General features: G+C 36.0%; 1 protein-coding gene across 1 annotated transcript; it reads right to left on the reverse strand.

Annotated features, from left to right (window-relative positions):
• Window positions 1-612: 612 nt before the first annotated feature.
• On the reverse strand, window positions 613-4,115 carry LOC140827182 (phosphatidylinositol 4-phosphate 5-kinase 5-like). Its single transcript, XM_073189800.1, has 8 exons — window positions 2,753-4,115; window positions 2,455-2,622; window positions 2,220-2,385; window positions 2,017-2,133; window positions 1,752-1,945; window positions 1,444-1,571; window positions 1,240-1,318; window positions 613-1,151 (listed from the first exon to the last, which is right to left on the reverse strand). Exons 1-8 carry the CDS (start codon window positions 3,922-3,924, stop codon window positions 863-865), a joined length of 2,313 nt encoding a protein of 770 aa, XP_073045901.1. The 5' UTR covers window positions 3,925-4,115; the 3' UTR covers window positions 613-862.
• Between the last annotated feature and the right edge of the window lie 11,408 nt (window positions 4,116-15,523).

Raw genomic sequence — 15,523 nt, forward strand, 5'->3', positions numbered from 1 at the left:
TGAAGTTATTGATAAGCTTGATTGCCTTGTCTTGTTGGATAAGTTCAGGGTAAGCAAACCTTCAAGGATATCAAAATTCGCCAACAATCTTTGTTGTTTGGATGGAATTAAGAGAAATTGTGCTATAATCGCATTTTAGCCGGTGAAGATTCTTGGTATGAAGTCCTTGTACTTAACTTGCACGCCAACCTCAAGCTCTCTAGTGTCTACGTAGCTGTCAGTTATCTAGCTTGCCTTGAAATTCTATTTTCAAATATTCTATGTCAACGGGAGTATTTCGTGCGTGTTATATTTGATTTAGTATATCACATGAATGTTAGGTAGTATGTGACTATATAAGTGTCAAAGGGACTCCAACTTTCGTAGTCTTTTCCCCCCAATGTATATTGATTGGTTACTGCGAAGACATTGCTAGTGATTATATTTGTGTATTGATATTACAATTTGCATATGTGTTTCTTAGTATTGAGGTTTCAGTTGGCTGGTATGCTAGTGTTTAAACTTGAACTTGCCATCACAGAATGGTCATATTGTGATTTTCTTTTTTATTATTTTTTGATTGTATAACTCTTTCATTCTGTAGGTAATCCCTTAATAATTTCCATTGGCGAGCAAATATATTTCAAATCTGATATTAAAATTTCATCCGAGTAAATTTGGCCCAAGAGGGCAATCCTAGAATGTATAAGTTAAAACTCACTGTGGCAACTTATCTTTTACAGATGAATGACATTTGTGGCTGCTGCGGTGTTTCCTATATCTTTCCCAGCTCAAACCAGGTCCAAAAATATACACAAAGAACAAATAAATAATACAATATATGCAACGATGATAAGATTTCACAGATGGGGTCGATTAACTTTCATGTGTCTTCAGCAAAAACTTTAAAAATATAATCACGAAAACGCCTTGAGTATTGTCTCGGATCAACAGCTGATATCGAGTTGGGGTCGTATTGGATGGACTTATAAGCATGCTCAAGTTTCTTGGTTATGTCGTAATCTTGAAGAATGTCTATGATTCCAAAAAACATTATTACATCATAGTATTCTCCAGTTGGTTCTCCTACGAGTTGAACTTCACCGTCATTCCTTCTTTCAGTTCTTTCCACTCTTACAGGCATGTTAATTCCTAATTTTATGCTAGCCCACCTGGGAAAAAAGTTTGCCTTGTAAGGTATCGGCACTTGAAACTAATAATGTGACGATGAAAATGGAAAGTATTATCAAAATTTGTTACCCTTCAGGATCTAGAAACAATTGATCTACATCTGCTCTAGATAAACGTGGAACTGATTCGGTTTCTGAACCTCCATTATCTGCACCAGATGGGAAATTTGATTTATTGGTTATTGCAACGTTATATCTCGAGGTCAATTGTGAATAATCAAGAAGGAAAAGGAATATTACAATGGCAATAATGATAGACAAGTTAAGTAATTACCGACAGGTGTTCTTGCACCAGAAGGAGTATGATCATCATTTGATGCTTCTATGAAATGAAGACCAACTAGGAGGCTATAGTCCATAATTCTCTCCTGTTCAAGAAACTCACAGTCCTTGTCAGCTTGCCTGCAGGGGAAAAAATAGTTTCATTTTCTTGAACCAAATGAAAATTATAGGACATGCTATGTTTTTTTAATGCTAAAAGTTGTAGTTACTTTTCCTTCTTCCAAAAAAAAAAAAGAAGAATAGCAAAGAGAAGGGCTTGTCTCATCCTTTTCTAACGTATTGGCTTAAATAGGGTATTACCTTCGAAATTCTTGAAACCATGTCTTTTGGAGACGGAAGATGAAGTTGAGATCGAGATCCTTGAGTGTTGTAGTTGCATCAATCTCTGATTCTGGTTTATCAGTCAATCTCCCAAAAGTCGAGCCTTTCAAGTCGTATCTTCTGTGGATCATATATTCAGAACAGAAGAGATTTCCCATGATGATGAACCGTACCTAAACCATGAAGCATGTTAAGTCTTTCAAGATATATTAAAAAGCCTAACGTAATATGTTTTCAATCTTACCTTCTTCTGTGCAGGTCCATTCAACTTGACACAGTGCAGGCCAAAATATTTTGTCACTAGGGTGTTCTCAAATGCTCGAACATGATTATAATATGCATTTAACATCCTCAGAAGAACCTGAAACATACGGTATATGCATAAACAAGAATACTTCTTTTGTGTTGGATGGAATTTTAAGTCAGGGAAACAAAGAGAAGTCTCACTTTTACTTCTGCCTTTTTCATCGTCTTAATCATGTAGCGATCATCATTTGTTAAGTAAAAGAAGCTCCCACTTTTTCCCGGAGAGGAAAGTTCTCGTAATGCATCGTCCCCACATATTGATAACATGTAATCTGCTGCATCCACCTTGAACAACATCCTCAAAGTCCTGCATGAATTTATCATTCTATGTTTAGAATCCAAGATTGCTATTCTCAGCTATAAATTGTGTTTTTACCTAAACACTTTTGGGCAATAATCCTTCCATCTAAACTCACAGGACTGGTGTGGAGGAGTAATCTTGGAACCTTCCGGAGGAAACTTTGTCCAATATTTTTCCTTGGGGTCAAAGGCAGACGGCTTCAAATCCAATGATGGAGGTGGACCAGGTCTTCCGACCGAATGCCTGCACATCACCATGGATAAATAGAATCATTGTATCTTTCAAGAATAAATTTCAAGAACAATTACTAAAAGCCGAGGCAGGCCCAACTGGGGAGAGTTATTTCTGAAAGCCCCTAGATATGGTAAATTACCTGATTCCCAGCTGCAGATTAAGCATAAGATCGTAATTCCTATGCCCTTTACATATTGTCTCCCCTTGTCTCTTCACCACTTTCGGTATCCTGAGTGGACTGCCTCGAGTACTCATACCCTCAACAGGTAAACCGGAGAAGGTTTCATCACTGTCATTTCCCGCTATTGCACCCCTGTCAAGAACACCGGCACTGCAATGATAAGGAGAAGCTCCATCCGACAAACGCATCCTAGCCATATCCTTATCTACAGCTGCATCTATTCTACCATCAACAGACATCCTTCTCGGCTTAACACTCGATTCTGTGCCCTTAGCAGACCTCCAAACCGCGAGCTTCTTTTGCGATGGCCATATAGGGACCTTTTCTGCAGGACAAACCGTACAATCCTTCAAATCATTATTAAATACTTCTTGAGGATCCCATTCAAGATTTCCCACCACTACTGATCCTGAGGGATAGTAAGTCCCATTCTGTTCTTTAGCATCCTTGCTCCAATATCCAGTATAAAAACTTCCGTCCGGCCATCTAAACGTCCCATTTCCTTTCGGATATCCATCCTCCCAGTTTCCTTCGTACAAATTCTCGTTAGTCCAATATATTGTCCCCTTCCCGCTGATCTTCCCATTTTTCCATTCTCCAACATAATAAGTCCCACTCTTCCATAGATATTTACCATTTCCTTCTTGCGAACCACGGCTCCATTCGCCTTCATAACTGTCACCATTAGCATACTCCTTCAAACCAAAACCATGCTTCAGATTCATCACCCATGAACCCCTGTACATTCCCCCATTGGCCCCAGTGTACGTCCCTTCTCCATCCATAAAACCACTCTTGAAATTTCCTTGGTATGACGCGCCAGATGGCCAACTAAATGTGCCTTTTCCCATTGTTTTTCCTCGAAACCATTCTCCCACATACATACATCCATCCGTCCACCAGTATTTCCCGTGCCCATGTGGGAAATTATCGGCCCAAAAACCGTTGTAATAGTCGCCATTCGGTAGAAATCTTTCTGCATGATACACTTCTCCACTTGCATGGCCATCTTCTTGATCCTCATTTTCTTCCTCAACATTATCTACTGCATAAGATGTGCCGAATATCGTGTTGGCACGTTTCTTGGCTGCAGCCTGTGTTTTACGCACTGTCGCCTCCCACGCCTTCATGGCTAGGCTAAAAATATCTCAAAATGACAGAATATATTCATTAATTTGAATCAAACAAACCAAGATATAAGTTTTATTGAAATATAATCTCCATTCTTGTTGAAGAATTTGTCATGCAAGTTAAGGATAGATAGATTAAGATCGGCAAACAAACAATCTTTCATTCTCTTTCATTACCCTTCCTTTCTTTTTCCTCCCTTTGTGGAGAGAAAATGGAAACAATGAGGCAAACAATCTAAGCCAAACAAAAAGAAAAGAAAAGAAAAGAAATTCTCGACCTCGTGTATATATATATATATATATATATATATATATATTATATGTCCCCTTTCTTGCTACATTTGCATAAGTTGTGTTTATGTAATGGAAATCCTTTTTTTTTTAAAGAGACCCTTTGATCGTTGTTTCATTTGGATTTATTTGGTCAAAAAATCTCACTGTACTATGTTTAGACATTGATTGTTCTCTGACAGCCATAACATAGAAATTTTTATGCACATTATCTTATAAAATTTAAGATGAAGACTTCGTTAATCGAACGTTAACATCGCTTCAGACATGAAGGCCACCTTACATTTGGCAAGTTCAGAGAATTTAGGGTCTAAACATAGCAACACAGACACAGCTTTTTACATATGTTACACAGATCAACAACTCATTTCGATGCAATGCCGTAAAATATTACAAGTTGTATGTATTGTTATATTCAACGTGTTCTATGACATTTATTATTGTAGGCTAACATCACCAATTATATCAAAAACCTATACAATGCATTTATTGCTTGGCATCTTAGAAGAATGATTTGTATCCAAAATTCATCGAGAAGAATAATTCAAATGTAACTCATGATGTCGACAACACCGATCGATCAGGCGAAGTACGCCGCTTGGTAATTCCACCATTCACACATCCAACGACAAAGAAAATGTATACTCGTCCACATCGTAGAGAGAGAAATTTGGACTAGAAATCGTAGCAATGAGAAACAACATGTACACATAGGTATTGTTTGGTATGCATGATAAGGTGTGATTGATTTTTAGTCATTTATTTATCATGTGTTTAGTGTGCATGATTAAGATTGCGATAGGTCCGTTCAGCCCGCACCCAACCCACATTGTATGAATTATTATCATCTTGTTAGTGATTATATAATTATTTGGGGGAGAATGGATGGTGTTTGATTAATTTAAATTTTTCTTTAATATCCTAAAGTTTAAATAATTATAAATTTCAAAAAAAATAAATAATGTTTAAATAAAATTTTAAATTTGACTAATATTATAAATAATTTAATTATTATTCATCAGATTTTTATTATTATAATATTTTTAACCATAATATTACAATTGTTATTAACCATTATTTAATATTCAAATTTGTATTAATATTTTAATTATCACAATAAATGCATATTTATGTTATTATCAAAATTTAATAATTTTCTATAATATTAATCGATTTTTTAGTTTTTTTCGGAAATTGGAATTAATGAAAATTTAATAATTAATAAAATATTTTAATTCTATTTATAATTTTTTAAATCAATTTATTCTAGAAATTTTATTTATTTAATCAATCATTTTAAGAATATATTACTAATTAATATATGATGAGGGTATTTTAGTAAATAATTAATAAAAATAATCAAGTAAGTTAAAATCATGTCAAACATTATATAATTTATCATAGTGTGTTGTTTATCATTACTTTTTATTTTATAATCACTCTTATTATATATCATTTACTTATCCTATCACACGAACCAAACGGTTATGTGTTTACCAATCTTGGTGCACAACCTGACATGTATAGGATTCATTTGCGAAAGAGAATAACATAAATGGACCAAGTGTTAAAATTGGATTATCAGAATTTTAATAAGCTATATCCAGAAATGTTAGATCATGATAATCCCTCTCCTCGGGGTTATAGAGTACATAATTTTACTTTATTCTCAAGAGGAGATGGGCAATCTATAATGTAGAATATTGCAAGATTTACAAGAAAAAACTCTTGTCTTGGTGTATAACACTGTTTCACACTCTTGAATCTTTAGGTACTTCCTCACACACAAGATGATCTTCGGGATATATGATATTTTCACTTACTCTTTTCTACACTCCCAGAACTATTTATATCTCTTATTCTTGACTTGTAAAAATCACATTAGTGATATGAAGGACTCGAAGTAAATCATGTACGTGAAAAGTGTGAGATTCAAAAAAACAAGTTCCTATATGTGAAATAGGCAAACCCGATCCATAACCGATAAACACTTTACCTCCACCAGTGTGCTCATATCCAATGGTGAGATTGGAAAGGTCATTGGTGAATGGTGAAAAGCTCCTGAATCAGGGAACCACCACTCCTCATTGAGCTCTTCCTATTGTCTCATAGCCATAGTAGCAGTGGGAGAAAACTGATTCTCTCGCATGTGAGGCGGAGTAGCAAACTGAAAAGAGCTAGAGTTTCTATGATGCGGAACAAAGAATTTATAAAATTGATAAAAAGATTTTTCTGCAATATGATTAAAATAGCCACAAATTGGCATTTGGGGTGAGCAATGCCATTGTTCCAGCTTTTCCGACCACCTTTGAAGGAGCGGCCATGGCCAAGGTCAGGGGAGCTTTGATAAGAATTCTCACGGCCTTTCAATTGTGAGAAAATGGTAACATTGATAATAGGCATCGCACTATCGGTATTGATATTGTAAGAGTCAATGCGCCCTTCATGAGTCGGAAGCAGTGCACTAGCATCTGCAAGGGATAAAATATCATATCTGGGGGTAATAATATGAACTACCACCGATTCATAATCCCGACTCCTACAAGAACATAGAGGACATGGTCTTCTTCAGAGATAGGGTGTGTTGGAATAAATGCTTAGGATTGCTAAACAAGTCTAAGTTTGATTGAGTCAAGATTGTTCCTCATTCTTAGGAGTTGGTTGGGGTGTGCTGTTCATTTTTTCATGGCCATTTTTAGGATTAGTCTGTTAGTGATTTGTTATTTAAATTGTAATGCATTTCCACGTAAAGGTGTGTTCTGATTTCCCTTCAATAAACAGCATCTAATTTTAGTATTTTCTCTTCTTTCTTATTTTAATTACCAACAATCTGGTATCAGAGCACTCTTCTTAAGGGACCTGTGTGTGAGTTTGAGCAATTATGGAGATCGAAGCTAGCTTTTCTTCAGTTGCTCCACCGGTGTTTGATGGAGATAACTACCAGACCTGGGCAGTGCACATGGAGACATACCTGGAAGCTTTGGATCTCTGGGAAGCAGTGGAAGAAGACTATGACATTTCTCTTCTCCCGGACAATCCCACTGTGGCACAAATTAAAGCACAGAAGGAGAAGAAGACAAAGAAGTCCAAGGCAAAATCCTGCTTGTTTGCTTCAGTTTCCTCCATGATCTTCACTCGTATCATGTCATTAAAAACGGCAAAGGATATCTGGGATTATCTCAAAACTGAGTATAAAGGAGATGAAAGAATTCGAGGGATGCAGGTACTGAACCTAGTTCGTGACTTTGAGCTGCAAAAGATGAAGGAGACAAAAACCATAAAGGAGTATTCTGACAGACTACTCAACATAGCAAATCGTGTCAAGTTATTGGGTTCTTTTCTGGAAGATTCAAGGATTGTTGAGAAAATCCTTGTAACAGTGCCTGAAAAATTTGAGGCTACCATCACTAATTTAGAAAACACGAAGGATATGTCAAAGATTGCTCTGGTAGAACTCCTAAGTGCTTTGCAAGCACAAGAGCAGATGCGTGTAATGAGGCAAGAAGGAGCCGTCGAAGGAGCTCTACGAGTCAAGCATCAAGATGACGAAAAGAATAAGAGGCCTATCAGTGGACAAAGCTCTGCACCTGGGAACAGATGCATAATTGGAAATAAAAGATCAGTGGCAATGAAAGATTACCCTCCATGTCAACATTGTGGCAAGAAAGATCACCCTCCTTTCAAGTGCTGGAGAAGACCAGATGCAAAGTGTACCAAGTGCAATCAAATGGGACATGAAGCTGTCATTTGCAAAAATAAAAATCAGCAGCAAGGAGATGAAGCACAAGTGGCAGATCAAGAAAAAGAAGTCCAGCTTTTCGTTGCAACCTGTTCCACGAGTCATGAAACAAGTGAAAACTGGCTCATTGATAGTGGCTGTACTAATCATATGACACATGACAGGGAGTTGTTCAAAGAATTGAAGAGCACCGAGTCTGAGAAAGTAAGAATTGGTAACAGTGAATATATTGCAGTCAAAGGAAAGGGCACCGTACCCATTGCAAGCTGTTCAGGAACCAAGTTGATCACCGATGTTCTCTATGTACCAGATATTGATCAAAACTTGCTCAGTTTTGGTCAAATTAATAGAGAAAGGATTCAAAGTGATGTTCATGGAGAAGGCTTGTGTGATAGAGGATGCTACTGGCCAAAAGATGTTTGAAGTTAAGATGGTAGGGAGGAGCTTCTCACTCAATCCAATGCAGCAGGAACAATTAGGTTTTCTAACCAAAGAAAGCCTCTCAATGGTGTGGCACAAGAGGCTCGGGCACTATCACCACCAAGGGCTACTGCAAATGAAGTCCAAAAATATGGCAATTGATCTTCTAGAATTTGATGATCACATATCAACCAGTAAGGCTTGTCAATTTGGAAAGCAAAACAGAAAGTCATTTCCTAAATCAGCATGGAGAGCCACCTATAAGCTGCAATTAGTCTACATAGATGTTTGTGGACCTCAGAGAACTCCCTCATTAGCTGTTAGTCGATATCATGTTGCTTTTATTGATGATTTCACTAGAATGTGTTGGATTTTTTTCATAAAATTCAAATCAGAAGTGGCTGGAGTATTCTCGAAGTTCAAGAAGATTGTGCAGAATCAAAGTGGCAACCAAATTCAAATATTGAGGACTGATAATGGCAAGGAGTATACCTCAGAAAATTTCAATGCATTTTGGGAAGAAGCTGGCATTGAGCATCAGTTAACACCTCCTTATACTCCGCAACAAAATGGAGTTAGTGAAAGGAGAAACAAATACATCTTAGAAATGACTAGATGTATGTTGCATGAAAACAATCTACCCAAACAATTTTGGGCAGAGGCAGCTCATACTGCCGTGTTCTTGCAAAATAGACTACCAACAAAAGCAGTCAAGGATCAGACACCTTATGAGGCTTGGTATGATCATAAACCATCTCTAAGTTTTCTCAAAGTACTTGATTGTTTGTGCTTCACTCATGTTCCACAAGTCGAGAGAGACAAGTTAGACAAAAGAGCACTTCCAGGCATCTTTATCGGCTACAGCACGGTTGCGAAAGCTTATAAAATTTTCCAACCACAAACTAAGAAAATTTTTATAAGAGAGATGTTCATTTCGTGGAAGATGAAGAGTGGAACTGGGATGAGGCTAAGAAAAATGACCAAAATGTAGCAGATCTACAGCATAAGTTTTATGTTTCAAGCACTGATGAAAATTCGCAGAATGAGATGATGGATGATGTTCCTGTAAGAGGTACTAGATTACTCACTGACATTTATGCAAGGTGCAATGTATCCGTGTGTGAACCTGAAGATTTTGAATCAGCAATGAAAGACAAGAATTGGATGGCTGCAATGAAGGAGGAGTTGTCCATGATTGAGAAAAACAAAACACGGGAGTTGGTTGATCGACCCCAAAATAGGAAGGTGATTGGAGTTAAGTGGGTGTACAGAACCAAGCTTAATGCAGATGGCTCAATCAACAAGCATAAAGCAAGACTTGTGGTGAAAGGATATGCCCAAGTTTTTGGTGTGGATTACTCAAACACCTTCGCACCAGTTGCTCGTTTGGACACAATAAGGCGTTTGCGTGCTATAGCTGCTCAAATGAATTGGAGAGTGTATCAGCTTGATGTAAAATCAGCATTTTTAAATGGCATTTTACAGGAAGAAATTTATGTTGAGCAGCCTGAAGGCTTTGAGAAAAAGGAAAAGGGTGACAAGGTATGTCTCCTCAAAAAGGATCTTTATGGGTTGAAACAAGCCCCAAGAGCTTGGTACAACAAGATAGATGAACATTTTCTGAGCTTAGGTTTTAAAAAAAGCCTGTCTGAGACCACTCTTTATGTCAAACATCAAAGTAATGATGTTTTGATAGTCTCACTTTATGTTGATGATCTTTTGCTGACATGAAATAATGCACAACTGGTTGAGGACTTCAAACAAGAAATGATGAAAGTTTTTGAGATGACAGATCTTGGGTTGATGACCTTCTTCAGGCTGAGCATGAAGTCTTCATTTGTCAGAACAAGTACGCCAAGGATATTTTGAAGAAGTTCAAGCTTGAAGAATGCAAGGAAGCAAGCACTCCTATGAATCAAAAGGAGAAGCTGTATAAGGAAAATGGAGCTGATAAAGTTGATGAAGGATATTTCAGAAGTTTGATTGGTTGCTTGATGTATCTTGCAGCAACACGTCCTGATATTTTAAGTGCTATAAGTATCTTATCTAAGTTTATGCATTGTGCAAGTGAATTTCATTTCAGGGCTGCCAAAAAAATGATTCGGTATGTCAAAGGTACAAGTGATTTCGGTGTTAAATTCACAAGAAGTAAGGAGTTCAATCTGGTTGGCTTCTCTGATAGTGACTGGGGAGGTTCCATTGATGATATGAGGAGTACCTCAGGCTACTGTTTTACTCTTGGAGCTAGTATTTTCTCATGGAGTTCCAAGAAGAAAGAAACCGTAGCTCAATCCACTACTGAAGCAGAATTTGTTGCTGCAACAGCTGCTGTCAATCAAGCTTTGTGGCTGAGGAAGATTTTAATGGATCTCAATCTGGAGCAGAAAGAAAGCACTGAGATTTTTGTTGACAACCAAGCTGCCATTGCCATTTCCCATAACCATGTGTTTCATGGGAAAACTAAACATTTCAACATAAAGTTATTTTTTCTAAGAGAAGTGCAGAAAGAAGAATTTGTGACTTTGGTTTATTGCAAATCTGAATATCAGTTGGCAGATTTGCTTACAAAGCAACTTCCAGTAAACAAGTTGAGTTTCTAAGGCAGAAACTTGGTATTTGTAGCTCCTAAAGCAAGGAGGAGTGTTGGAATAAATGCTTAGGACTGCTAAACAAGTCTAAGTTTGATTGAGTCAAGATTGTTCTTCATTCTTAGCAGTTGGTTGGTGTGTGCTGTTCATTTTTTCATGGCCTTTTTTAGGATTAGTCTGTTAGTGATTTGTTATTTAAATTGTAATACATTTCAACGTAAAGGTGTGTTCTGATTTCCATTCAATAAACATCATCTAATTTTAGTATTTTCTCTTCTTTCTTATTTTAATTACCAACAGGATGATCACAAGTAGCAAGCATATTAACATAGTTCTTCATCTTTCTCAAGTGTTCCTGTGAGGCAGAGACGGATCTACGCTAGGGCTATACTGGGCTGTAGCCCAGCCCATTTTTTTTTATTTAGCGACGGTTTTAGCGACGGTTTTTTGAAAACCGTTGCTACTTTTGCGACAGTTTTAGTAAACCCGTCGCCGATGTGGATAGGCGACAGTTTTATCAAACACCGTCGCAAATATTAGCGACGGTTATTTCTAAAACCGTCGCTAAAGTATTAAAAAATAAAAAAAAGGTGGATCGGCGGTTTTAATTAACGACGGTTTATTCAATAGAACATCATTACCACTTTGATGTTTTTAATGCAGCAATAAATTTCATTTTGATGGAGTTAAATACTCGGTTCAATGAGTCATCGGTGAAACTTCTTTCTCTTAGTATAGTTTTAGATCCTAAAAATTCATTTGACTCATTTAACAGTGATGATATTTGCAAGCTTGCGAAGAAGTTTTATCCTGGAGATTTCACAGATCAAGAAATTGTTGTTTTGAAGTATGCATTGATACATTTATAAACTCGATGTGATGCAGAATTTAAAGGTTTCTACACTTATTGAGTTGTGTCAGCAATTGACCGAGAGTGGACGGTCAAGTGTTTATGTTATGTTGACTAGATTGATTCATCTTGTTTTGACATTATCTGTGTCTACTGCCACTATTGAACGGGCTTTTTCAGCAATGAAGCATGTGAAGACGACACTTCACAATAAAATGGAGGATGACTTTCTTGCCGATTGTTTGACACTCTATGTTGAACGAGATTTAGCTAAACATATTGATGTAAATTCTATTATTGATGAATTTTATGTTTTAAAATCCCGTAAGGCACAACTTCGTTGAACGATATAATGTACTTTTTTTTTAATAATATATAATTTATCATATTGAGTTCAAGCCCACCCCAACTCTTATTCCTGGATCCGTCCCTGCTGTGAGGCCCAAGCCCTTGAGCCCAATTACAACATTGGCCCAACATTGTCTTGGGTATACCACTTTTCTCATTCTACACTACGTTAAAAAGATATATATAAGTAATAACCCGAACTAATAACCCTACACTTTTCTCATTCTGCACTACGTAAAAAAAAAAAAAAAACCTCTCTCTCTCTCTCTCTCTCTCTCTCTCTCTCTCTCTCTTGTAATAATCCTAACTATCTCATTCTCCAGTACGTAAAAAAAAAAAAAAAAACTCTCTCTCTCTCTCTCTCTCTAAAAAACCTCTCTCTCTCTCTATCTCTCTGAGTCAACCTTAACTTAACATAAGATCTATCTCTCTCTCTCTCTCTCTAAGTCAACCTTAACTTAACATAAGATTGTAATTGGAACGTATATTTCTTGACACGTTAAAATATTTATCTTTATGATATTTTAAGTTTGAACGTATGATGTATTGCATGACGATCGTTTTCAACAAATATTTTTATGATGTCTTGATCTTGTTTGTGATAGGGTAAAACTAGAAACTTATGATCCAGTCTGGGGAGTTAAGCCAGACATTCATGATCCAATCTGGGGAGTTAATCCAGATAAATATGATCCGGTCTGGGGAGTTAAGCCAGATATTATGATCCAATCTGGGGAGGTAAGCCAGATATTATGATCCAATCTGGGGAGTTAAGCAAGATATTTGATATTGGTTGTTTTCTGTTTTAGATCTACTCGGAAAAAAGTTTTAATATATGATTTGGTGATAAGAAAAATGTTATAATGTTTCCTTTTTAAAAAACTTGAAAATATGCTCCCTCCAATTATTGAGTGACAACCATATCACTCACCCCTTACATTTCATTTCGGATGAGAATGAGATAGAAGAGCAGGAATCGGCTAAATTTTGGGGATGGTGATTTGGCTAGAAAATTTGAAATTCTTTGTTTAGTATCGACATTTATTTGAATAAGTTGAACATTGGATTTGTGTTTTTTTGTCATTGGTTTGTAAGACAACGAATTGTTGAATAATTTTTCTTGGGAATAAAATTGTTGTTTAGGCTTAGTGTTCTTGGTTTATTTAATTATTGAATTTTCAAGAACATTGCCGATGTTCATGCCATGCATCTCGGGGCGTGACATTTTAGTTGTATCAGAGCACAAGGTTCATGATCTTGATGGGAAATTTAAGTTTACCTTAAGAAGATGGAATTTTGATTCGGTAATTCGAACTAAGATCAGGATTTAAAATTTTATTAATTTAAATTTGTAACTAGTAAGGATAAGAAAAAAATCAAAATTTGATTAGATGGTGATAGGATAACAGAGCCTAGGATTCGGTGGTTGATATATTTGGAATTTAGATGGTGATAGAATAATAGAGCCTAGGATTATTTATCAATCTCTCCCTTATCTCATGTATCAATAAATATAAATTACTCTTATTGTATCAAATTCAGTTGAGAAGCTGGAGGAAGGCACTTGTGGCATTAGGTAGATATTTTTGGGAGTTAGGATAATAATCTCTTATTTTCATTTAGTCTTAATTACAACCTTGGCATTATTCAGGAATTTAAAATCACAAACTCGATTATTAAATTTTTAGCAAATTGCCGAAATTCGAAGGGAATAAGAGAAGAGCAGTGGCAAAAGATTTACTATTTAGATAAGAATATCCCAATAAAAATCATTAAAGATTTGACGATAATGAATAAAATTTATGATAATAATAATGAAAATAAATATAGTAATCACAAATTACAATTTTGATGGTAGGATAAGATTTTTAAGTGTTTAGTAAGATATGAGATTTTAATAGTTTAGGATAGAATCGAATTTTCACCAAATCTCACCAAATCCATCCAATTTGTTAAGAGTAATTTAACTTTAAAATCAAATTAAATCTTTGAAAATAAAGTGTTATCATTATTCAAATTTCAAGGTTGGATTAATCTTGGCCGATTTACGAGAGAAATATATATTTATATATTAACTAAAAGATAAATATAAATTAAAACGGATGTCCAGAAATCAAATCTAATCAAATTCTGGAGATTGTTTGAACTAGATTGAAAACCATTAAACTATGGGAAGAAGGATTAATTAAAAATAATAAGAAAGAAATTATTTAATTATTTAATCGATTAAGAAAAAAAATTTAAAAAATAAAAATAAAATATGTATAAGTTAATTAATTATTTGACAAAATGGAACAAAAAATAATTAATTAATTATTCAATAATTGATTAATTGTAGTAGTTAATTAATTTATTATTATTTAAAAATAATAATAATAATATTAATAGTAATAATTAATCAGTATAAAAAAAAATTTAAAATAAAACAGGAACTCACGTATATCGACAACAACCATGCAAATCCCTTTACATTACTAACTCTATTTACGATCTTGTACTCTAACGTAACTTGCTTGTTACTAATTTAGGAGATGCCGATTACTCGTTCTCAATCTCTCATCCTCATCCTCGAACACGCACTACAAACCAAGACAAGAGAGAATCGCGCACTTCGAGGAACCTTGGAACAAACCCGACAGGAGCTAAGAGACCTCAAGGATGAGGTCGAGCACCACCGACATGATGTGGAGCGCTTTGTGTATTACTTAGCCAAGGCCGAGAGGACGATTGAGGAAGTTCGGACTACTAACCAAGAGCTAGTTGTTAGATGTGAGGAAGAGAGAAGACAGACCACCGTGATGAAAGACATGTTTGATCGCTATCAAAGGGCAGACCTACGACACCAGATGGTAGAACAATGTCACAACGGCAACCAACCAACCCGAAGGAAGAGGAAGAAGAAGAAGACCCATACTACGAATCTCTCCTACTGAGGTGGGCAATGAGGAAGAACCCAAGGAAGACCCAAAAAACAAGAACGATACGGACTAGTGCTAACAACTCAGTCTTAATGTTAATAATATAGAATTCTAGGGATCCTATTAGGATTGGTGGTTTATTATTAATATTATAGGATCATTGAGGTTAAAATATTGAGTTGAGTATGATTATTATGCTTATTATTTATTTTGTTAAAAACTTCAACTGTTTATCTTCAAATAAGTGAGCTCCTGATTTGCCAGTACTTGCTCTCTCTTCCATTTACATCTTCTTCCATGTTACTTGTTATTACAACAAACCATCTTAGTTAGCTACTATCCTGGCAGGAGATGGCAGGCAGACCACCCCGCACCAACCGCAACCCTCGCTATGCCAACACGCGTGACCCCGATGGTGAGGGTAATGACCAACCCAATCAACGCC

The sequence above is a fragment of the Primulina eburnea genome, chromosome 3 (assembly GCF_022965805.1).
Source record: "Primulina eburnea isolate SZY01 chromosome 3, ASM2296580v1, whole genome shotgun sequence".
In the NCBI taxonomy this organism is placed as follows: Eukaryota; Viridiplantae; Streptophyta; class Magnoliopsida; order Lamiales; family Gesneriaceae; genus Primulina; species Primulina eburnea.

Excerpts from the sequence above, each read along its gene's own strand:
- LOC140827182 (XM_073189800.1), bottom strand. The coding sequence starts at position 3,924 with ATGAAGGCGTGGGAGGCGACAGTGCGTAAAACACAGGCTGCAGCCAAG. Across the intron at positions 2,386-2,454 it reads TATTGCCCAAAAGTGTTTAG|GACTTTGAGGATGTTGTTCA; the intron begins GTAAAAACACAA and ends AAATTCATGCAG. Across the intron at positions 1,152-1,239 it reads TTGTTTCTAGATCCTGAAGG|GTGGGCTAGCATAAAATTAG; the intron begins GTAACAAATTTT and ends CTTTTTTCCCAG.